Here is a 23,877-nt window from a genome sequence, read left to right on the forward strand (position 1 = left end):
CGGATCTCGTACGTCGATGTGACCAATTGCTTCTTCATTCAGCACACGCTTCTTTCTGCGAAAGCTGAAAACGGCTTATTTGGTGTGACCGCGGCCTTAGGGCTGATATTTAAATCCAAGCAGCAATGTGTTCTATGTCTATTGCATGCCGTCTGTGCTAAAACTTAAATTATTTCGTAATTTGTGGTGAAAAACAATTCGATTTCAAGTATTCAATGGTCATGCACACCGGCTTGCGGCAGATCGGACATGTAGGTGGGAACTGAATCGGATGGGTATAAACTCTGAATGACGTGAAAAATCCTATAACCGTACATTCATATCCCACATTTATGTTTTAAAATTATATTTTCAACATGGAAAATGCGGGTACAAGTTATGTGATCGAGTCCACCAGCTGCTCAAGATGCTGAACAGTCAGGCGTGCACAATCTAGCACAAACCGTACAAGGAGTACTGAACACCGAAATCACGGCCCGGAGCGAACGCGCATCATATCGCAGTGCATAGACAAGTGTACAAACTATCGTAACTCTGTGAAACATACTCGCATCGCGCAAACAATATACCGTTGGAAAGGGCTTGAGCACATTTTTTCCGGAGATTTAAAGCTTGTCGCGATAGTGTAGAGAATCACTCAGCGGTGGCAGGATGAACACCGAAATCACGGCCCGGAGCGAACGCGATTTTTTGGAAGAAGAGAGGTAAGGGGCTAAAAGGTCGTACAAAATGAACAGTTCATGATTGTATTGTGACAGATGATAATAAGAACGAATGACTAGGTATGAGGACAGATTTTGGAACTCCATTTTTGCTGGTACAAACCAACACAGGTGGTAACAAGCTGTCAACAGGAAGCACACCAGACATGTGGTAATACGTGAACTGTCTACTGTTGTACTAGCAGGTGACAAACTAAGCTGTTCACGGAGTGCGAATCACAGTTTCTCGTATCACAGACATCACACGAAATCATAACTACATACATGTAGCTCCAAACAAGGCTGGTCTAGGAAGCCCGAGGTAGAGTGCTCAATGTACAAATGTACAGAGCAGTATACACACAAAACAGTTTTACATGTAGCTATAAGTATTTTGTCCAACTCAAAGCGTAATGCTTTCAGTGGTAAGTGCAGGTTGCTTCCTTGAGCTAATGGACGAGTGAACAAGGTCGCAGACGTTTCGCATCGAGATACGAATGGCCACATTGCAGATACAGCTGTGGCTGTGCATCGGGATTTTGATCTACTTCAGCTATAGGTGTGGGCGAACGAGTGCCGCGTATCCAGTCGGTAAGATACTCTCGGATATTACGGCTTATGTTTAGATAAGTTCGATAGTAGCGGCAGCGATCACCCTTTTTATCTTGTACAATACCTATCATGAGTAAACCTCCGCAGAAAGAAGGGTGGTAGTGAAGAGGTAGCTACATTTAGGAACTCTTGGTGGGCTACGTCACACCAGCCTACAGTGATTCACAGAAAGCGTGAATATGGCCGCATGAAGACAATTATTATTGAACTACATGTATCGTTTCTAGTCTGACGGTAGCCCTAGCGGTAAAATAGTTCCGGCCACCAAACCAGGGTTCACGGTGCGGGGTTCTGGTCGTAACAACCAAGGCATTTTCAGAAGACGGCTGAATCATAGATTAGTGGTAGAGCATCGCTGGCTATAAGCAAGGGGTAGTAGGCACCGGCGGATTATGCGGATATTATAATTGGACTAATTTGGTGGTTGAAAATTTCGGGCATAATTATTTTGGCATCCGTTCGGAAGTTGGAGCATAGATGGTTTTGAAAATTATGTACGGAAGTAAACAGTCCAGCAGAGAAAGAAATAGGAAGACTGAGCCAAGGGGAAGACATGACAATAGAGCAAGAAGTGGCCCAGCAAGCGGATGAAATGAGCCTGCATCCAGGAGGGGGTGAGGGAAAGAGAGAGAGAAAGAGAGAGAGAGAGAGAGAGAGAGAGAGAGAGAGAGAGAGAGAGAGAGAGAGAGAGAGAGATAGAGGGAGAAAGAGAGACGAAAAGAGGAACAGGGGGAAAGACAGAAATAATGAGATAACGACAGGCAGAGACAGACAGACCGAGTGACAGACAGAGAAATTATTGTATTATATCTGTACTCAATCTGGGGACAGAACTGTTTCCTCCTTTGTGGACAGCGCAGCACAGAGGAAATGAGGCCGAACCTGGTAGCAATGAAAAAAAAATTTCCAAAGCCAGATTTAAACCAGGCCCGAACGTACCTTGCCAGAGTGCTCAAACTGACAAGTCAGCGAGCCCTGCATAACGCAAACAGGAAAGGCACTACTCCACGCTAGAGTGCTCAACTGCTACAAGAGCATGAAATACTCAATCTGCGGACAGAACTGTTTCGTTCTTTGTGGACTCGTCAGCGCAGCGCAGAGGAAATGAGGCCGAACCTGGTAGCAATGAAAAATAAAATTTCCAAAGCCAAATTTAAACCAGGCCCGACCGTACCTTGCCAGGGTGCTCAAACTGACAAGTCAGTGAGCTCTGCATAACGCAAACAGCAAAGGCACTACCCCACGCAAGAGTGCTCAACTGCTACAAGAGCAGAAGCGAAATACTCAATTTGCGGACAGAGCCGTCCTTTGTGGACTCGTCAGCGCAGCATAGAGGAAATGAGGCCGAACCTGGTAGCAATAGCGAGGTTTTTGCATTCCGAAATTCGGTAAAAAGATTCGGCACGCGGGAGCGAGGTCGAAAATGCACACGAAGATTCGGCGTATTTGTTGGGAAAAAGTTCACTTTGCGGAAAATATTTTTCAGATGCATTTTCTTGTAGAAGAGCGCTAGCGCGTGATTTATTCAAAGAGGTTTCTTATCTCGGCATCGCTTGGCAGGCGTCTTTGGCGACATAGCATCGTAAGCTACCTCTGATTCCTTCTCTCCACTGCCTGTCTACTCTCTTCCGCCTGGAGTGTCCTCACCGTAATCTGTGTGGCTGAAAAGACCATGGCGACACGCATAAAATTTGACTTGGCCATGGAGTTGGTTCTTCTGAGGCGACTGAGGAGGCAGGTTTGGCCCTCGACTCTTTGGGCGATCAAAGTTCGTTGGAATCAGCAAGAAACGGGACAGGACGTTGCTGATGATGGGGCTCGCGAAATGAAAACACATCACTTTCGACTTGCAAAAAAAACGTTGGTGCGAAAATTCGACATTTTGATGTTCGACAAATGACCGAAGAACGCTGTGCCGTAATTCGGAATTCAAAACCTCACATAAAAATTATTTTTTTCGTAAATCTCAGCCAATAAGAAATGAAAACTTCTAGCAAAATCGTCGCCGTCGCTGTTGCCGTTGCTGTCGCCGTCTGTTGCTGTTGCTGTTGCCGTCGCCGTCTGTTGCTGTTGCTGTTGCTAAGGCTGTTGCTGTTGCTGCAAGAGTAGTAGTAGTAGTAGTTGTTGTTGTTGTTGTTGTTGTTGTTGTTGTCGTTGTTGTTGTTGTTGTTGTTGTTGTTGTTGTTGTTGTTTGAATTCTTTATTCTCACGATGGCACCATCGCCAATAAGAGTTATATTTATGAGATTGTGGGTTAAACAGTTGGAAAGTGATTTACATCACTTTGAACTTTACAAGTATGGGAGAGGGTGAGCGCTGCAGGAGCAGATTAAGTTAATCAGCAGTAAGCAGATTTCTTGTTTGAAAGCAGGTCAGGAGGAGACGTCACGAATGCTAGTAGGGAGGTCATCGTACTATTCTAGAGACTTGAACAGTGGGGAGTCTTTACAGCGATCGGTTCTGGAGGGTGGGAGGTGCCAAGTGCGTGCGTGTCGAAGGCTGTACTGGGCCGTAACTTGAGCGGGAGTGTTGAGCAAGCGTATGTGTTGTGGGGCATATTGGTATTTTATAGAGTGAGCAAGAAGGGTGAGCTTCTTTTTGCGGCGAGAGAACGTTGTCGGCCATTTGAGCTGATGGAGCAGTGTTGAATGATCCAGAGGAGTGTAGAGGGGGAGACGGAGGTAGATTCTGGCCGCCTTGCGCTGGATTCGCTCAAGGCGGTCAAGGGCTGCGATTGAGAGCGGGGTGACAGCAATGCATGCATATTCAATTATTGGCAGGATATACGTTTTGTTAATGAGAGAGAGAGTGATTTAGTGTGTAGAGTTGATTTGAGCCTAAAGAGAATATTAAAAGATTTTACGGCTTTCTTCAGCACAAAGTCAAGGTGGGCTGACCATCTTAGGTCGTGCTGAAAGATGATGCCGAGGTGACGATGTTGATTTACTGTTTCTAGTAGGGTTTGGCCAAGTTTTATTTCGGGTAGTCGTGGTGGTGGTTGGTTAGCATGGTAGAACGGGAGGATGACGGTTTTCGTTTTATTGACTAGCAGGTGCCAGCGCTCTAGCCATTCTGCTGCGGCATCGACGCTTCTTTGTAGCCCAGCCTCACACTCAATGTAGCTGCCTGCAATGGCAATTAGTGCGGTGTCGTCCGCGAACTGGCTACACGAGGTTGTCGCATTTTCACAGGCAGTGGGCAGGACAATGGTGTACGCCAGGAACAGAAGTGGTCCCAGGACCGAGCCCTGGGGCACTCCCGCTGATATTGGTATGAAGGCGGATGTTGTGCCTTCAACCTGCACCCGCTGTCTGCGTCCTGTCAAGTAGGCTTCGAGCCAATTGTGAGCCTTGCCGTCGACACCGTAGTGGCTCAGCTTTTTCAGCAAGCCTTGATGCCATACACGATCAAAGGCTTTACTGAGATCGAAGAAACACGTTACAACATGCTTCCCCGCATCCCTAGCTGTGGATATCTGGTGGACGATCCGTGCGAGTTGTAGTCTCCCGTCTTGTCTCCTGAAGCCGGATTGGTTGGAGGGTAAATGCGGAGCTATGTGATTGTACAGACGAGAGTGGACTATTTTTTCTTGTGTTTTTGATAATATACTGAGCAGGGAGATGGGTCGGTAGTTGGTAGGATGGGAGGGGTTGCCCGACTTGGGGATGGGTGTAATAGTTGCGTCTTTCCAATCCTGTGGTATTTCTCCGGTTCTGAAGGACAGATTGTAGAGACTAGTGAGAGATGGGGAGATTTCCTTTGCAGTTCCTTTCAAGAGCCGAGTTGGGATGTTGTCAAAGCCTGGGCTCTTGCCAGTGTCTAGACTGCTTAGAAGCTTCTCGACCTCTTCCACTGTTGCTGCGATTGTATTTAGAGTATGACTGATGTCAGGGGTATTGTTGATGTCTGGTGTAGTACAGGTGGTCTTGTCGAAGGGCTGTTGGCTTTGGGAGATAAAGAACTTGTTGAAAGTTGTTGCCTTCTCCATAGCCGTGGCTGCAGTGGAGTTGGCTGTCGATAGTGTGGGAATTGTTTGCTTAGGCGGTTTCTTCAGGTGCTTCAGTAGACGGTGGAGGTTTGTACCCGTTGACGTTGTTTGCTGGACAAAATCGGACTTAGCCTGTCGCAAAAGAGCGGTTACTCGGTTACGCTGGGCTGTCTACAGTTTCCAATCTGAGTCTAGTTGGGTCGCCTTGTAGGTGCGGAACTGTTTGTGCTTTGTTTTGATCTGGCTGAGGAGATCCTTCGTCATCCAGGGACGAGTGGGCGTAGTATTTTTGCGGGACTTGCTGCTGGCCACTTGGCAGTGGTGCACGGCTAGTTTCAGTATCTGGTCTCTCCAGAAGTTCCGGAATGAGGTTACTGGCTGAGGATCAGTGGGATGTGGATCGTACTGCAGATTGCAGATAGCAAGAGCTTCACGCAGGGACGCAATGCGTTCTTCGCTCCACAACCAGTATGCGCTGGAGGTGCTTTGCTGTATAGTACTGCTCTCATTTTTATTATAATTGGTATTGTTGTTTCTGTGGGTGGTGTGCTGCTGGGGTCGTAGGTTGCCTTGTATGACAACATGATCAGAGGCACCTATAGGAGGCAGGCTTGTGATGGTGATGTTATGGCGGCTGAGGCTAGAGATGGTCAGGTCAAGGCACGATGCAGGTGTGTGTTGGCGTAGGTGGGTGGCAAAGGAGACTTGTTGTGTGAGGCCACGAGTCTCGCACAGCCAATGCAGGTCCTCACCTAAGGCATCAGTGGTGTCGCTGGGGTGCCACAAGCAGTTCTTGGCGTTGAAGTCGCCAAGGAGAAGTATCTCATCCTGGGGTCTTTCAACTAGCTTTATGGCTCTCTCCAGTTCCATCACGAACTCTGCCGGGTCGGACCGCGGGGGACGGTAGATGTTCCCTACCACAAGGGAGGCTTGGCCGATTGTTATTCTAATCCAAATACATTCCGCTTGAGTCATGGGAATGGTAATTGTCTCGTGTTGGCAGCTGTGTGGTATGTATGTGGCGACTCCTCCACCAAAAGTGTCCCGGTCCGCTCTTATGAGTTTGTAGCCGTTGATGGCGTACATCCCGTCGCTGTCCGATGGATCCGCCCAGGTTTCCTGGATGGCGATTATTGACGGTTGTTGCAACTCTGCCACGTGGCTAAGCTCGTCCATCTTGTTGAACAGACACCTGACGTTCGAGTTGATAAAATTCGCGACTTCCATTATTTTTTATTTATTTTTGTAAGTTGTTTCGTTTTTTTGGTATTTCCGCAATTGAAAGTATTGTTCTCACTGATATGTTGTGGAGGACAGCGCTAGGATTGAGTATCGTGTGACACCAGTGGGCTGAAGCGTGAGCCCTGTGCTGGGGCAAGGGGTTGGCTTTGGCCAGGGTCGATGTTGTTGCTCTCTTTTTGTTTTTTGGAATTTTTAAATCAGGTGAGGATTCCGCATTGGGACTGGGTCTCCTGCGTCGTTCGGAGGTAACCCAGGGGTTTGCTGGCTGGTTAGACATGCCTGTGTTAGTCACCAGTGAGGAGAGGAGGTCTTCAGCACGCGCCGAATCTGGGCGATTACACTTTTTGGTCGGAGTAGTTGTGTCGGTGTGCGGTGAGTTGGATGTTTTCGTACTTGTATTTGTGCTGCCTGGCGGCGTTCCGCGGTGCACGGTCGTGCTGGTTGCCGACATGGGCGATGCGATGTCGTGTTCGTACGACTCGTACTGGCTGTAGACTGGGTCGTTTGGGTGCGAGCTCGAGAGCAGGTCTGCTTTCGGCGTGGTGTTGGCACCGTCGGAGGCCGTTTGGGATACGCCGCTGGCGTGGGTCAAACTCAGGGACGCTTTTGGTGCCGAATCGGTACGGTGAGACTCCGCTTCAGCTCCGCTGTTCATGTTCCGCTCTGTGCTGCCAGTGCTGCTGCCTTCTCTGTCGGCATGCGTGGAGTTGTTGTAGAAGTTTATTTAACGTCGCACCACAAACAGGCGATTTTGCCTCCTTTGATACATGTGGACGACAGAATGAATGAGAGAGAGAGGGGGGGGGGACAGAAGTATGGAGAGAGGAAGGGTAGAAATAAATAAGCAATCAACCTCAGGGCTACACCAAAGCAAAACGGAATGGGAACATACTATATACAAAATAGCTTCATACATATATTGCGCAACACGTTTACTATTCTTCAGTCCGCTATACCACAGAAACACACTAGCCGAAAAGCATTTAAGCGGAGCCATGATGCGCTTTTAGCAGGGCACAGAACTGAAGGTGGCTGGGCTCGGAACGGAGATCAGGCGGGAGCTGGTTCCACAGGACTGCGCCGATGAACTGCATGGTCGCTCGACCCGCAGGACCGGGCCAAAATGGTACTCAAACGAGGTGATGTGCTGCTCCCCGAGTGCGGTCACCAGTAACTCTCACGAAGAAGCTGGTGAAGAGGGAGCTAGCTCGGGAGAACAGACAACGACGGACAAAGATGAGGAGCTTAATGTTAAACATGTCCTCCAGGGTGGTGAGGCGGAGCTGTTCAAAGATCGGGCTCGTGCGCGACCAAGGTGGCAGACCGAAGAAGCCGCAGATAGCGCACTTCGCTAGACGTGTGAGGGGCTCCATGTTGCCAATTTGAAGTGACGGATAAAGGCGTTTTAAGCGTACGACAACCTACCCTGGATCATCGACCTGTAAAACAGGATCTTTGACGCCAGGGTGAGGCTTCGGCGGCTCCGCCACAGCGCACCTACTGACTTCCGCACCTGCTGGATTGTGTGATTGACGTGAGGCTCCCAGGAGAGCTGCCCATCTACCATTACGCCCAGGTACCGCGCTTGTTCCACAACTGCAAGGGCTGCATTCCCACTGCGAATTCGAATGTTATCTGTGTCAGGGGCTGGGCCTCTTGGGGTAATCAACAGAGCTTGCGTTTTCTTTTGGTTCAGCATTAGTCCGCGGTCCTCCAACCACTGCGACAGGCCAGTGATGGCTGTGCTTAGAGAAGAGCACACTTGTTCGCAACTGCCCGAGGCTTCAATTGCAATGTCGTCTGCAAATTCCTGGTTTTTGACCTTCTGGGGCAAGCAGCATCGAATGTTACGGATGCATAGTGTGAACAGGAGAGGGCCGAGGACGGATCCTTGCGGCACCCCTCGACTGCATGCGACGTATTCCGAGCAATTTCCGCCCACGACTACGCGTTGAAGCCGCTCACTCAGGTAACTAGTGAACCATAGCTGGACAGTACCGCCGACCCCAATGTCGGATAGCTCCTGTGCCAAGATGGTGTGTTTGACACAGTCGAAAGCCTTCAACATATCCACGAATATCACACCTGTGAGTTTGCGTCTCATACTTCGCTTTCAGCCAGCGATGGACAGCTAGCACAAGAGTGTCCTCCGTACTGTGGTTCTTCCTGTACGCGAACTGCGAGTCAGGGAGAATACTGTGATCGGTCAGAAAGGATGTAAGCTGAGCTTTGACGATATTCTCGAGGAGGCGAGAAACGACTGGTAGTAGAGAAATAGGTCGATACGCAGTAGGCTGACAAGGGTCAAGGCCAACACCTTTGAATAGCGGCGACACATTAGCAATTTTAAACTGACGGGGAACACACCCCTGACATAACGAAGTATTGAAAATGATGCTGAGCGAGGGAGCCAGTATTGATGCCGAGTTTCTAAGGACAATACCCGGCAAGTCATCATGTCCAGTTGCTTTTGACGCGTCAACGGACTGGAGAAGGGCCGTAATGTCCTCCGTCGAAACAGGCGCAAATTCCGTGAATGCTGGTGCTTTACGTTCGGCTGGTGCGTTGGCGCACAGCGTGTCTGGTCGTCCATAGTCATGTACAACTTCGCCAAAAGTTCGGGCTCAGTTACGTGTCCCGCGGCAGGTGGGACTGGTACGGCTGTGTCATGGTGTTCTGAAGCTCGTACTGTCACTGCCTCAGGTACCTGGATGACTTCCTCCGTGCTTGGGCCCGCAGTAGCACAGGCCATACTCAGCGTAGATGTAGGTTGCTGCGCTTTTGTGCGTGTAGTGGGTATGCTAGATACACTGTCACCGTGCTGGGATGTGTTGGAGTTCACTTCGGAGTTCGAACCTACGCAATTCGTACGGGTACTCCCACGTTCGCAGGTCAACTGAGGTACAGAATCTGAAGGTTCAGAACTAGAGTTACTGTTAGTACGACTTGAACTTTCAGGCTATCTGCCCGCCCTTACTTTACACTCTCGTGCTTCATGACCCGTTGTGCCACAGCGCCAGGACGTCTGGGTCTGCCCCCTGTGCCACACCCGCAACTTTCTCTTCCCAACGGTCACACACGACGGTACGGGTTTAGACAGTACGATATTGACGTACCTGATTCCTGTCTTGAAGGACGTGCCTTCGAAGCTGATCTTGCCGTGTGATGGCGGACCAATGAGCTTGCCGAAAACCGACAAAGATGCCGAAAGTGGGCCATCAGGCATTCCGACAGGGCAACCAAACACATGGAGCTGAGTGGAGCCCTCGTCGGGGAGATGCAGTTCCAACTGCTCACCTCGTATGCAAAGTCCCTTGCTCAAAACCGTCTCGCGATGAGCTCTACTTGAAAGTGTGACTTGGCACCAACCAGGTTTCCCATGCAGATCAATCTGCTTGACAGACTCTTTCACGTTTTTAAGAGAGCATGTCTGAGAAAACCAGAACATATGTGCAAGTCGATCTCTCAGATTTCGCTCCAATTTTGCAGGTAGGTTTGCTTTGGGGTGTAGATCGACATTCCAAAGCCCGCACAAAATCTTTTGAAGGGAACTATGAAATTGGCATACCCCTCAATATTGGCCCAATGTTGGCACGGTTTATGGGTCTACAAACGAGCTACGGCACAGCGTACAAGTACAAGCTACGAACAAAACTCCATCAAGTCAACATTACCTCACCTTAGAAGAGTTCTTGGGGCAGCACCACTTAGCCACGCCAGCATCCCAGAAGACGAGGGCAATCATCCCTTGACGCCACAAATGATCGTCTTGAAAATAGCCAAATTACAAGCGCTGATAAAACTGCGAGCTACGTCCTCAATTAGCAAAATATATACACCGGCAGATAGTAGAACACCTCTTCTAGCACTGAGGACATGTCCCCCATCATCCTTTGTGGGTTTTCTTGAAATAAACAATTTTGAATTTTTCCACTCGACCATTCTGAAATACGTCCAAACTCATACCTGCGCAGGAAAGCTCGCCCCTCCGCGACGTCTAGTCAGCAATTTCTACTCCAACACCACTCCCAACGCTGCAGAACAAAGTGAATTGTTGACTCTGACAAGGAAAAGCAGCGGTGATCACTTATCACTCCAAACGACAAGCTTCTCCTTGCGCCACCAACATTTTTCGGTGCAACAGTTGATGCAAAAGTGACTGAATTTTTGCGTGTAGTTTTTGGATTTTACTGCAAGAGGAATGATGAAACCACGTGCTTCGTGACACAAGAATGCCTGCCAGGTCTCGTAGATCACGGTTCAGCAGTTGTTCCGAGTCACCTTGATCAAGCGCACCTGCACTTACGTGGATCACCCGTCGATCCAGATCGGATCAAGTGCATCTTGATGTCCAGCTCAAGAGCACGCATGTCGTGTTGTACGCCTTCCAGCCGGGACTTTCCCTCAACATGCAGCACACAGACGAGGGCGAGTAGGGTCAAATCACGTTGTTCATGACGTAAGAAATCTGCCATCAGTGCCATGTGGGCGCGCCACATACCCCATGCAACCAGTGTAGGCCGCGCGCTGGTCAACTCCAAGCGACCTTGATGGCATGGACAACGGTCATTCCTTGCTGTTGCAGATTTACGTGGATCATCACTCAGCATGTAAACTACGTAGCCGTAGTTCCTGTTGAACCATGTTCGGGATGAGCGAGGTTAGTGTGAAAAATGCATCCCTGTTCTTACTGTAAGAGGAAATATCTCAAAGAATTCTTGCAAATGCAATACTGCTAGTGCTATAACGATAGTTTCTGAATGTTCTGAGCAGAGCATGCAAGAAATATAATGCATCTTACCTCCTCCCTCATGGTTCGTTTCGAATAGCGCCTCGGGAACGATCGTGATGATGTGCATTGTGTCGTGCACCAGAAAGCATTATGCTACGTCACGATGCACGAGATTTCTTCATTCCTCTTGCAGTAAAATCCAAAAACTACACGCAAAAATTCAGTCACTTTTGCATCAACTGTTGCACCGAATTATGTTGGTAGCGCAAGGAGAAGCTTGTCCTTTGGAGTGACAATTGATCACCGCTGCTTTTCCTTGTCAGAGTCAACAATACACTTTGTTCTGCAGCGTTGGGAGTGGTGTTGGAGTACAAATTGCTGACTAGACGTCGCGGAGGGGCGAGCTTTCCTGCGCAGGTATGAGTTTGGACGTATTTCAGAATGGTCGAGTGGAAAAATTCAAAATTGTTTATTTCAAGAAAACCCAAAAAGGATGATGGGGGACATGTCCTCAGTGCTAGAAGAGGTGTTCTACTATCTGCCGGTGTATAGTGTTTGCTAATTGAGGGCGTTGCTCGCAGTTTTATCAGCGCTTGTAATTTGGCTATTTTCAAGACGATCATTTGTGGCGTCAAGGGATGATTGCCCTCGTCTTCTGGGATGCTGGCGTGGCTAAGTGGTGCTGCCCCAAGAACTCTTCTAAGGTGAGGTAATGTTGACTTGATGGAGTTTTGTTCGTAGCTTGTTCTTGTACGCTGTGCCGTAGCTCGTTTGTAGACCCATAAATCGTGCCAATATTGGGTCAATATAGAGGGGTATGCCAATTTCATGGTTCCCTTCAAAAGATTTTGTGCGGGCTTTGGAATGTCGGTCTACACCCCAAAGCAAACCTACCTGCAAAATTTGAGCGAAATCTGGGAGATCGACTTGCACATATGTTCTAGTTTTCTCAGACATGCTCTCTTTTAAAAGGAATTGCCAGACAGTTCCTGCAGTATAAACTTATGGTCAGAAGGCCAATCTTTCGATACTTTGAAAGAAAACATGGATGGAGCAGGAGCTCCAAAATTTGCTCCTGCCTCCATCGCGTACACAGTTCACGTGGAGGTGTGTGCACGGCGACGGCTTAGGCAGGTACGGGCGATGTGACCTAGCTGGCCACATAGCCTGCACCAGCCTACCTGGCCGTCGTAGATGATGCGGAGCTCGTGGGAACCTTCTGTCGTACGCAGGTACGACGGGATCGAACTGCCTGGTTTGAGTTCAAACGTGGCGAATCGCACACCAGTTGCTGTTTGGGTGCCGTTTGAAAAATTGATTTTGCCGTGTCGTATCTCACCGATAAGCTTTCCGTACGGTGAGAGCGCAGCTGCTAGGACACCGTCTGAGATCCAGATCGGAGCATCGTGGATGTGTAACTGTGTTGTTGGTGCGGAAACGAAGCGTGGTGAAACCCGTTCGCCCTTGCAATCGAAGCCACTGAGCACCAACAATTTGGCTTTTTCATATGACTCAACGGTAAGTCTACATTGACCCCTGCTTGTTGTCTGCATCGAAATGATGCCGGTGATACATTGCTCTTCTAGGAGCTTTATGTAGGCCCCCACGCTTACCTGGGCTTGCGAGGGGAATACAACAGTGTTCTTCTTCAGTGTCGAAGACGAGAGCTGTCACCAGGGCTCCGTATCAGCTCCGTTTCCGGCCATGACGCCTGGCGGTTGTAGTGAATCAGCACTCTAATGCCTGGTTCACACTAGGCCGATTTTCCGGCCGACATGGACTCGTACGAAAAATCCTCAAGATCGGGGCGAACATTGCGTAGTGGGAACTATGTTGTCGTACAGGGTTCCGACAAATCTGCGGCGATTTTCTTGTCGCACTAGTTTTCGGCCAAGTATCGACTGGTCGATATTTCGCCGAAAAGCCGGAAGATTTTTACTGCTTGCACCTGATGGAGCAGGATTCAGACCAATCACGGTAGGCTTTTCACCATGACAGCAAAGAGCGTCGATGTCGAGCTCATGACCTCTTGTACGTTGTACTCTTGATGAAATGTAAAGTCCTACCAAAATTTCATAACCCACATGAACTCTTGCTTTTATGGATAATCGATGCGACTTTATTGCGAGTGAGTCGTTCCCCGTGTGTGAACAGGCCGTCCGACTCAGCCGACACAGTCGGCAGACTCCATGTCGGAGTCGGTGTCGGAGCACCGGCCGGAAAATCGGCCTTGTGTGAACCAGGCTTAAGTGATCTAGTTTGCTACCTGTGCACCCACAGCCATACGGGCTGGGAGCGGACTATTATGCATAAAAAACTACGGAGCTCCAAAAACTGCTTTCGCTCTCCAGCTGGTTGATTTTGTTGTATCCGGGGTGTTATACCGGTTATTATTGTTGTTGTTGTTGTTGTTGTTGTTGTTGTTGTTGTTGTTGTTGTTGTTGTTGTTGTTGTTGTTGTTGTTGTTGTTGTCGTTGTCGTTGTCGTTGTCGTTGTCGTTGTCGTTGTCGTTGTCGTTGTCGTTGTCGTTGTTTTTGTCGTTGTCGTTGTCGTTGTCGTTGTCTTTGTCTTTGTTGTTGTTGTTGTCGTTGTCGTTGTCGTTGTCGTTGTCGTTGTCGTTGTCGTTGTCGTTGTCGTTGTTGTTGCTCTTGTTGTTGTTGTTGTTGCTCTTGTTGTTGTTGTTGTTGTTGTTGTTGTTGTTGTTGTTGTTGTTGTTGTTGTTGTTGTTGTTGTTGTTGTTGTTGTTGTTGTTGTTGTTGTTGTTGTTGTTGTTGTTGTTGTTGTTGTTGTTGTTGTTGTTGTTGTTGTTGTTGCTGCTGCTGCTGCTGCTGCTGCTGCTGCTGCTGCTGCTGCTGCTGCTGCTGCTGCAGCTGTTGTTGTTGTTGTTGTTGTTGTTGTTGTTGTTGTTGTTGTTGTTGTTGTTGTTGTTGTTGTTGTTGTTGTTGTTGTTGTTGTTGTTGTTGTTGTTGTTGTTGTTGTTGTTGTTGATGGTATTGGTGCTGTCGTTGTTTTTTTGGCTTTGCTGCTGTTGTTGGTCATTTTGTGAGAGCTTGGTTCATTCATTTTTCCAGACAATAAAGTAGTCTCGCTCTCCCTCTCCCTGTCTGTCTGTCTTGTTGTCTCTTGAATATTTGAATATTTATTATTGATAGTATTTCCCAAAGGCATAGCCTATCGGGGGGATCTCCTAATAAAGAAAAAGATCATTGATTTATGCAATAGTGAAGCAATTTGTGCAGGCAAATGTATGCTGTTTAAAATGAGCGCGAAATTGTGTCCGAAATTCTGAAACAGAATCTATAGCGGTAATCTTGGGTAGAAGGCAATTCCATAATTTGCCGATTTTATGTAAGAAAAGTGAAGATGAAAATTTCCCATGAGAGTTGAAACAAGCTTGTTTGGTCTGCGTTCACTACGAGGAATATTGATATCAAATGGAATAAGATATGAGGTTGAAAGTGGATGCATTTGAAAAGAATTGTAATAGCGATGATGGTACGTCTGAAATGGAGGGATTCAAGGTTACACATACTATTTAAACTATCTTTCAATTCATATCTTACTGTGTGTCTGTTTGGCTGTTAGTCTCTCTCTGTCTCCCTCTCTCTCTCTCTGTCTATTTATAATTGTCTCTGTCTCTCTCCTTCTCTCTATCTCTCTTTTTATCCATCTATCTATCTATTTCTCCTCTCATGTCACGCATGCGTCACACTTTCATATAATATTTCACGTATAATATTGCAAGAATCACACCCTACGGTACCATTTCTTTCCTTTATTTGCCTCTGTTTGTGAAAACTTGGATCATCCACGTGTCCAGGAAAGGAGGCAGCACAGCTTGTTTATTCTGCTGAAGTAGAAATATAGCAAGGAACATTCGTTGTGACTTAAAGCTTCATTTCCCGGGAAATCATCAGACAACTCATATTGGATGAACGGCCAAGATCCGATTATATAATCGGATCTCGGGTGTTTATTCATTTCTGTTATAACCAACTTCGGCTATACAGAACAACGAATGCTGCATAATTGGGTCCGTTATATCAGGAGTCTACTTTACATGTACATGTACAATGAACATCAGTCTGTTTTCAGAACATCCGGTGTAGTTTCAGTTCTTGTGCTTTGATTCACTCTGTGCAGCAACATGGAAAGCCTGTGCTCAAACCAACACCAGCACTTGGCAAGTCGATTGGACTTTTCAATATGATAGCAAACTCTGGAAGGACGCCAACATATCCTGTCGGTCACTTGGCGGATCACTGGCTACTGTCCAGACAATGGCTCAGCTGACATGTGCTAACTGGACCGCAGAAGGAACATCAGCCACGTGGGTAGGGCTGACTGGTACATGGACCGCCGGAAATTGGAGTGCATGGAAATGGGAAGCTGCATTGTCATCCGTTACGGCACAACTTCGATGGGATTCAAAGTTCCCATTGATTCGACCTGATTACAAATATGGATACTTTGAGCCAGATATTGTCACATTACGGACCTGGGACAAGAACCAATCACTTCGGTACCTCTGTCAACGATATGTGCCTAAAGGTAGGTGTTATTATTATTATTTTGCTTGTTCGTGTTGGCATCAACCTGCATAAAGCAAGTATATAGTCTTCGTTTAAGCTCCCATAAAGGCAGCTCATCCTAAGCGAGAGGGCTAGAGAAAAAGATAACGATAACGAGATACAAAATCCAAAGTAATCCAATGAGTTAAACATACAGTTCAAAACATGAAAAACCCCAAAGAAAAGCAGAGCCGAAGTTACTAATCGGAGTTACGAATGCGTTGGTACTGATTGATCCATTAATTGACAAAGGGGACTTATCCGATAATATTGCAATATAGAAACTGATAGGTAGGTGTATTGTTCGAAAAACTCGGATCACCATCCTCAAACCCAGTTGCGTTTCCGCTGCAAGTTGCAGCTTTATTTTCGGCCATTAGCAATCATCAGGTTTAGGGAAAAAACAAGTAAGGTGGACCAAAACCATGCAACTCAAAGTGAAATTAATTTGGTCGTATAATCGACATGGAGACAACAATTTTATAATAGCAATAAAGAGAACAAATTCTGCAGTCAACGACTTTCCACTGATGAATGTGACAAGAAAATTATTTCTGGTAAACTTTAATGACTTCGTTGTAGTGTGGCGATGACTGCAGAATTTGTTCTCTTTATTGCTATTATAATTTGGTCATGTTGAAGTTTCTGGAGTGGGGCTCGCGCACATTAGGAAGTCTCGACTCTGCACATCTACCAAGACATTTCCCTAAGTCTTCTGAGACGTGTGCTCTAAGGTTGAAAATGCCAGTTTCACAAAACGTGACGCATCACTGTCCACGGGCCGTCTTTATGATGCTTCTAGTACGAAAGCACTCTTATAGGTTTTCTTCTTCTTGTTGTTGATTGAGAGAGGTTTGGGCTTCTAGTGCAGCCATGGATCCGGAAACTAGACTCCTTGGCGTTGTCTGCATCTTGCTCTCCACCGATATCATGACGAGCATGCTTCTATTCCACAAAAGTCTCCCTTGTCTGACGCTGCAGAACCAAATCGTACCTCGTAGAGAACGCACAAGGAAAGATGAGGAAAATAACAGACAGCAGACAATGGAACTGTAACTTAACAAACAACGGAAGCCGGAATATTTCAGAAAAAGTGAGAACACGATGCATCCATGGCAAGATGTGCTTTGGATTTGCACGATTTTTATAATGCCACTTACAATGCTCACACTACTCCATAATGCCAGTTTAAAAGTTGGACTGAGCCAGAATGACTGAAAGTGGCTGAATCAATTCAGCGCTTCATTCGGTGCTTTGAAAACGGCTGACTGCTGAAAACGGCTGATGCCGAAAATCTAGCCGCTTCTGCTGCAACAATGACGTCAAAAAGCGCGTTCTCCGCTGTATGGATGAACCGCGCTTGATGTGACGGGTCGATTAACCGTGAAATACTTCCTAGATAAGCAACCCGGAATCGTACTCCCGCAATAGAGCCCACTCTCAAATAACGCCCTGCCCCTAGGAGCCTGTGGAGCAAAATAAAGCCGTCTCTTGAAATGCCACCAACCAATAGCCTGTGAATCTTTGGTGTTCTTTAGCTAATCAAGCGCCTGAGCAAGAGTGGAGTTCCTTTCTAATACCTTTATACTTGTCCATGCCATTGCACAGGCGGGTTCAGGATCAAAATAGCAGTTCTTGGTGCCATTTATGGAGAGTCACGAACGTTGTTCACAGCATTCTTTAAGCTCCCGTTTCTTTGTTTTATTCTGCTTGATGTAAATGTAACAGCAGTAAAAAAATAGTCCCTTTCTTGAACACTGCCGCAATCTATATGCGAGCATGGTATATTGCTTTTAGATAATTGAACAGAAGCAATGATCCACCTTGTCAGTCTCTGATCTCTACTCCCACTCCAAAATTGGCGGCTTTGATTCACAACTTGTATACGGGGGTCTCACATGAATGTGCCTTAGAATACGTACACTGCTCTACTGTACCCGGTCTCCTACACACACAGTGTACTTGGGGAATCCCACATCTACACAGAAAACATTGGTCTTCAAATTTTCTGACTGTTGAAACTTCAGAGTGTTCAGTATAAACCACTACCCGCCAATAGAAGAATTTCCGACTTGTGGTGCCCCTTACTGTGCTCCATGTGCCACTTCAAACTCGATAATAATATATTTCGAAGGCCCAGCTCTGAAAATAGCCGGAAAATGAATACATGTACGGGGAAAAATATTTTTCACTCACGCAAGCTAGACTTGCAAACAAACGTCAGTTGAAAATTGAAATGGCTGATGGTGACCGCCCTAATAATAAAATTATGTGATATTTCAAGTCAGAGCTGAAGAACCCAATTCCTTGGATGTTCGTCCGTGTGTTTCTGAACCATATGCAATTTTTGTATTGAGGAATCTAATCCAGGTGCCTCGAATGTTTCTATGTTTTTTTTGTTATATCATGGCTGTACCGGAATGCAAACTGTGTTTTTGTGAAGATAACTGGTACGTGTGCTCTGCGAACAATTCTCTTGGACGCTTGGAGATACTTTACAATCCAACGCCTAAGACATATTATGAGGCCACCACCGATTGTGCAGGGAGATTCAGCATTCTGGCCAATATCCAAAGCTTAAACCATGCAGAGTGCGCTAGGTCAGTGCTTGGACCACGAAATGGTCAGTGCAGCAGTTCTTCAAGCGATAATTGCAAGAATGCCTCGTTTGGCTGCAAAGCCAATACATGCAATGTGTGGGTTGCTCTACAACAAACATCTAAAAATTGGACATGGGTGTTACCAGTTCCATCCATACCGAGTAAAATTCAATGGATAAATTCAACAACAGGAGGTAGTGGAGAGCGAAAATGTGGTTACTATTTACCTGAAGAAGAGGGTTTCGGAATCGAATATTGCACAATGAAGCTAAGTTTCTACTGTCAAAGATACACACCAAATGGTAAGGTATACTATGTAGGACTTCATTAGCGTATTGATATTGGTATACCTTTAGTAACATTGGTTTAAGAAATTCATGCCGAATTTCAAGCAACACTCTGCTCATTCATGGACCTACAATATCGTATGCATTCACCGTGTGAAGAAGAAAACAATTCAAAATTATACTTTGGGCAATTGGCAATAAATGTAGTTTCGAATGGGTATTCCACTTTACCCAATCCACTATGTAACTCGGCCTGTGACGTTTACAATGACCACTACTACCATATCACCTCTGTAGTGCTCACCAAGTATTTATCCTTTATACTTGGTCCGGCTCATCGCAATTGTCGCTTATCTATTGCCACTAAGAACAGGAGTTTTTTTACCGCTCTGTGAAATTCCCAGTAGGCATAGTGAGGAAGTATGATACAAGAATACTCTCCGCCACAAGAAAAAAATTTCAGCAATGGAATCAGGTAAAGCGAGTCGAAAAAAGGAAGCAAGGTAAGCAAAATGCACGAAATAAATCCGCAAAGGAGCGCGTTCTTGCACTCACACTCTTAAAGGTCCAGTGTTCATTGAACTCTGCATCACTCGAGCTGCCACGCCGTTACATGAGCTGACATTTGCTGGTGTCTAGCTGCTGGCATAGACGGAGTATCTCTTGCTTTCTTACTCAGGCTGTCGTATGGGAGCAATGGGAAAGGAACAGCTGTGGCTGTCACTTCGGTGCTTGAAGGAACCGTGGGCAGTGTGACCTGTGTGTCTCCACAGCGTGTTTCAACAAAGCCTTCGAGGCATACTGGCCTGACAGCTGTCATTCCGCTCCGAAGGATACGCTGACCTCGACTCTTGTAACGCTGCTGCTAGGTCCGCCAAGCAAGGAACAACAACCGTCGGCCGGGCGCATCGCATCAAAAACACCTTTCTTCTTCAGCATGACGCTCATGCGGGTCGTACTCCTCTTCCGTGCACGTGTGCCTGTCACGCTCTCCAGGATGTCAGTTGCCCCTGCCACAGTTCCGGTCTTCGGGTCGCTGCACGCTTGGCTTTTGGCAACACAGACAGTGAATGGCCAGATTCCCACTTCCCAAAAAAGTCGAACACATCGCGATTCAAAGTGCTAGTCGCGAGCATTTTTCTTTGGTGCCTCCTTTGATCTTGCCATCACAACCTACCAAGCAAAAGTAAGTTAGATATCGTGATCGGACTGGGTTTTACCTGTCAAAAGGTGCCGGTGGGAGATAAGCGACAATTGCGATGAGCCGGACCAAGTACCTGGTACGAAGATGAAAGGAGATTTGCAACACCAAAATGACATAAACACAGTTCAGATAAGTAAACAAAATAAATATAACCAGAATCAGCTGAAGCGACATGTTACGTTTGTAAAGTGGTGATGGACAAAGAAATCAAAGTACTATTATGTCCTCTCTTGTTACGTTTGACATGGAAACTCTCGCCGGTTCCTATTCTTAGTTTATCTTAATCTTTAAACTTCATGTATGTTGTTTCCAGGGTTCTAATTCCGCTTTCCTGATTTAACAAGTTAGGGTATCAACCGGTGGTTTCAAACCGTTTGGCTTGCCTGCCGACCGATAAACTACGCAGTAGCATGACAACAAATAGAGGTTCAATAAAAAATCCTTTTACATTGGCAGTTAAAACGGTCCATACTATGTTTTCTCTCATGTAGCACCCTCCAACATAGCTGTCGATGCCACAGAAACTGAGATCTTCGCACGTTTAGTGCAGCCACAGATACTTCGAGAATGGATATCTGGATTCTGCTTTGTGTACGCGAAAAACAGGACAGCGGCTTTCACAACTTTGGTTTGTGGCACAAGTGAGTCTATGGTTTTGGCAAACCTGAGTGCCAACACGTCGTACCGAGTCCAAGCATTCTATACTACTACGACTGGAATAAACAGCAGCATCTACCAAGAAGTCTACATTTCAACATTGCCGAGAGGTAATACAGTAGATACATTAATGGCAAAGACAAGGACCAAGGAAATACCAGTATATTGTCCACTACCGCCACAATTATTTGACTCGGATGTAAAACAATCAGCTAATGCGATAACATTGCACGACACTGAGCTACCGTACTGACGTTGTACAACTGACTGGTTATTAGCTCTAGCACGTCGGAGATAAGCATTGAATGATTATAGTGTAAATTGTATGTCCTTGGTCCTTTCCTTTAGAAGAAATTTATCCTTGCCTCTTCACCTCAATGTTGGAAACATAATGTTTTTTAGGAAGGGTGCATTCAGTTTTGCAACTAGTAAGTTATATGAAGATGAAAATGGAATAACCTCTCAACTGTCGCCTCGAACATTTTCAAAGCGATCCAAAGAGCGGTTCTTGAGTTATAGCACTCGTAATGTTGGTCCCGGGAAATTTGCACTCAGAGCGCGATGCGAGGGTCAACGACCAGGATATCCCGCCATACGTCATCTATTGAAAAGGCTACACCGATTCAACTTCAAAAGCGGGTTCCGGGAGTCTCTACGAAAAATTCTGATTTTTTTCACAAGTGAAATGGTGGATAGAAATAGATCTCGAGCGTGAGCCTTCCCTGGCTTGCAGCGCTGGACCAGTGCATCCCGTGAAGTCAAGGGTACGATCATTGCGCTCCTCTCGCCAAGGCCTTTCCAGGATGCCCAAGTTCGTGGAATTTGTCCAGTGCAAACTAAAGTTTAATACGTCCAATTTAGGTTCAGGTTTGGCGATTGCGTGGGCTTGTTTATATTTTAGTCGGCCAATAAAGGGTTAAAGTGAAACGCTTGAGTGCGGTAAACGTGCCTCTGCTGAATGCATAAACCTGGGCCACGCAAATTACGGACTATAACATAACATAACATTCAGCTTACACGCACTACTAATAAACACAAAAACACTAAACCGAGAAGAATTTTATCGTTGTATGCATCACGGCACCCTGGATTGCTCACATAATAATTAAATACTTCCCGGGATCCACAATACGACCAGGATCTGTAACTTCCCTCTCCACCCCGCGCTCATCATCCCCATAATCCGAACTTGTTCCATTGTTCATTTCGTTCCTTCTTCTTCTTAAACTGCCCCCATATACATGTACTTGTGCTTGTTTATGCATAATTTGTGATTCTGTGTAGTGAAATGGGAAACCTGCTCTCTAATCAGTTCTCGCACATGGCAAGTCGATTGGACCTTTCAAGATGGACTCAAAACTTGGACAGAAGCAAAAACAACATGTCAGTCATATGGTGGATCACTAGCGACTGTGCAGACAATGGCTCAACTGACGTGTGCAAACTTGACAGTCAAGGGAACTTCGGGTGTGTGGGTAGGCTTGACTGGTACATGGACAGCCGGAGGGTGGAGTGCTTGGAACTGGGAAGTAACATCGTCGACCCGCACGACAAAGCCTCCGTGGTCATCTCAGTATAGACTTCCTTTCAATATTTCTGATCGAGCACATGGGTACTATGAGCTATATCGGGGCTTGTTGAACTTTGACAAAAACCTACCACTTCGGTATCTCTGTCAACGATATGTGCCTAAAGGTAGGTCTATATCCATTGTGTAAACTGAAGTAATATCTCTAGATGGACACCCCTCTGATGTAATTAGTCATTCCGATTACTCTTAACCCCAATTCGCTAAACGAAGATCGCGGATTTACCTGAATATTTTGTTCTGAAACAGAATTTTTTTTACCTTAATAGGGCACAGGATAATGTTCGGTGTTAGCGATTGGTAGGTTCCAGAATGTACCTATGTGGCGATTTAATACACCATTTCACTCGCACCTGAAAGCAAAGCTTCACTGTACTTGCGTCTGCCAAAATTAATGATGCTTGTAAAGTTAGAGCTCTCTTATAATGTTCATGAATGCAAACCCCACTATGTTCTTAGTAGACAAGACTGCTCGAAACTTGACTCATGCATACATGCATGTACACAAACAAGGCCGGATTAGGTAGCTCGAGGTAGAGTACTCATCGCACGACAGGGGCGAAAGGCTTTTTTGCTACAAAAGATTGAAGTTCACTATCTGTTAGTCATTCTACATTATCAACCTTCACTGACGAGATCCTGATGATCGAAACAGCTGCTGTCTGAAGGAGCAGAGTACCAACTGATGTGTCGTTTTTCTGGTGTCGTGCTGTGGCAAAGTATTGAGGTCAGTCGGAGAGCGCAGCGGTGTGGTGTGGTTCTTGATAAGAGGTTAACGAATACAGATGAGAGTAGAGGCGATACCAGGACAGTGCTACCGAGTAATCGAGGGCGATTGCGACAGTAACGCCATAACATATCAGACGTGAAGAGGGAGAGAGAAAACACCGTGAAGCCAAACCTGGTACAGGTGGCGCCATGTTGAAAAACAACTCATGTAACTGATAGTGAGTATTTTGGACAGGTAAAACTTGTTTTCGTGTCTACAATTCGATACCAGGCTCGATCCTTTGGTTGATATTGACCATTTTGTCTGCATCCAGTATCGCCAAATTGTTAGCCAGGTATAAAGTACGACGGATTTCTAGTGTGCTCCAGACGCGGTCGTGAATCAGTCAAGTGTCTAGTAAGTCGGCAGGAAGCGGGAGCTCATACAGGGGAGTAGGCAGGGGGGGGGGGGGGGTGCTTTGGGTGCCAAAGCACCCCCTCAAAAATTTCGATCTTGGTTCACAGCTGGGTCGAGAGAGACTATAGCAGACCCGCTGATCACATGCGCAACTCTGCACATCGCTCACTGTAGCCATCCCTGTTTTAGACAAGGGAGTAGTACGTGCTACTCCCTGGTTCAGACCTGCAAGTACAATGTACTATAGTACAGTCCGTATCGTCTATAAGGTTGGCGGCTATAGTAATATACCGGATATAGTGATCAATTTCTCAAATTCATTTTCATTTGCCATAACTAAGTATACACAGTTATCGCGTATAGTAATAATCGTCTATAGTAATATATCGCCTATAGTGATCAAATTCATATTTCAAAAGACCTTTATTACATTATTATTGCATCGGTTATAGTGATTGATGTAAAATCAAGTGACGGCAGAGGAGAACAGGGTGTTACTTCTTCGTGAAGAACTTGTCCAGTGAGTGTTGTTTGGTGAGTTTAGCTCGTACAAGTTGCCAAAATATGCC

The 23,877-nt window shown here is 46.4% G+C and overlaps 1 protein-coding gene across 1 annotated transcript; it reads left to right on the forward strand.

Annotated features, from left to right (window-relative positions):
- The first annotated feature begins 1,098 nt into the window (after positions 1-1,098).
- LOC135826579 (uncharacterized) lies at positions 1,099-22,958 on the forward strand. Its single transcript, XM_065339184.1, has 6 exons — positions 1,099-1,292; positions 15,419-15,826; positions 18,290-18,748; positions 20,429-20,704; positions 21,879-22,289; positions 22,903-22,958. The coding sequence occupies exons 1-6, from the start codon at positions 1,199-1,201 to the stop codon at positions 22,956-22,958; spliced, it is 1,704 nt and encodes a 567-aa protein (XP_065195256.1). The 5' UTR covers positions 1,099-1,198.
- The last annotated feature ends 919 nt before the right edge of the window (positions 22,959-23,877 follow it).

The sequence above is a fragment of the Sycon ciliatum genome, chromosome 10, assembly GCF_964019385.1.
Source record: "Sycon ciliatum chromosome 10, ocSycCili1.1, whole genome shotgun sequence".
Classification (NCBI taxonomy): domain Eukaryota; kingdom Metazoa; phylum Porifera; class Calcarea; order Leucosolenida; family Sycettidae; genus Sycon; species Sycon ciliatum.